The sequence below is a fragment of the Monoraphidium neglectum genome (assembly GCF_000611645.1).
Source record: "Monoraphidium neglectum strain SAG 48.87 unplaced genomic scaffold scaffold01773, whole genome shotgun sequence".
Classification (NCBI taxonomy): Eukaryota; Viridiplantae; Chlorophyta; class Chlorophyceae; order Sphaeropleales; family Selenastraceae; genus Monoraphidium; species Monoraphidium neglectum.
In genome coordinates this window covers 1-992 of record NW_014011855.1, presented here as the reverse complement: position 1 = coordinate 992, position 992 = coordinate 1, and the positions used below count along the sequence as shown (strand labels likewise).

Below are 992 nucleotides of genomic sequence, written 5' to 3'. Positions count from 1 at the left end.
TGTGGGGGCGGAATCACCAGCCGCGCGGCGAGCAGTGTGGCGCCAGTGGCGCGCGGGCTTGCGTACAACAAATGAGGGGAGATCGTTTGTTGAAGAATAGGGGGGAACGAGGCCAGAGGAGGCAGGCCCCCAAAACGCGATGGCAAGGCCGGTGGATGCACGTGAGGGGTGGGGGTGTGCACGCTCTTGAGGCGTGCTGTGGCATGTGGAGCAGGAGGGAGTGGGGTCGCACGCGCTGCGCGCGGCGAGGGGGGGGGTGCATGTGCTCGCGCGCCGGCTTCAGAGTCGCAAGTGGCGGGGCCGGCGCGAGGGCCAAAGGGCGCTAGGCGAGCGCCGCGGCAGGCGCCCGAGCCAGCACAAGCCACGCCAGCAGGGCGAGCAGGAGCACGGCCAGCGCGGCGAGCGGCGTTGCGCCGGCGCCCACGCACGTGCGCAGGTCAAGGCGCGGCAGGCCGTGGGAGGTGGCGGCCGCGGGTGGCGCCGCCGAGCCGCCGCCGCGCGCGGCGGACGCGGGGAAGGCCTTAGAGCCGACGGCGGCGGCGGCGGCGGCGCGGCGAGGCGCGCCGGGCAGGTCGCCGACGCAGCTGGCGGCCACAAAGCCGATGCCGCCGACGCCGGCGGCCCTCACGGCGCGCTCGAAAGCGAAGGCGCGCGGGGGCCCCGGCGCGACGAGCGCGATGACGCCGCCGCGCACGCAGGCGTGCAGCAGGTGCAGCGCGGTGTCTGTCATGGCGCAGCCGGCGGTGAAGCGCAGCAGCGACTCGAGCAGGCAGGCGCGGGAGTCGGCGTCCCCAGGGCCCTCCACAGCGTAGGCCACATCGCGGGCGAATAGGGAGAAGTGCCCCTCCCACGCCCACTCGATGGCGGCGCGCGCGGCGGCCGGCATGAGCGGCCACACGCCCGACGGCGGCAGCTCGGCGGGGCACGCCGCGGCGGCGGCGGCGGCGCCGCCTCCGCCGCACAGGTGGCGCAGCGCCGCCGCCGCGCCGGCG

The 992-nt window shown here is 76.8% G+C and overlaps 1 protein-coding gene across 1 annotated transcript; it reads right to left on the bottom strand.

The window, feature by feature from the left end:
* Positions 1-322: 322 nt before the first annotated feature.
* MNEG_8973 (hypothetical protein) lies at positions 323-886 on the bottom strand (the record flags this gene model as incomplete). The annotated part of the gene is made up of 1 exon (XM_014042552.1): positions 323-886. One exon carries the CDS (start codon positions 884-886, stop codon positions 323-325), a length of 564 nt encoding a protein of 187 aa, XP_013898006.1.
* Positions 887-992: the final 106 nt, after the last annotated feature.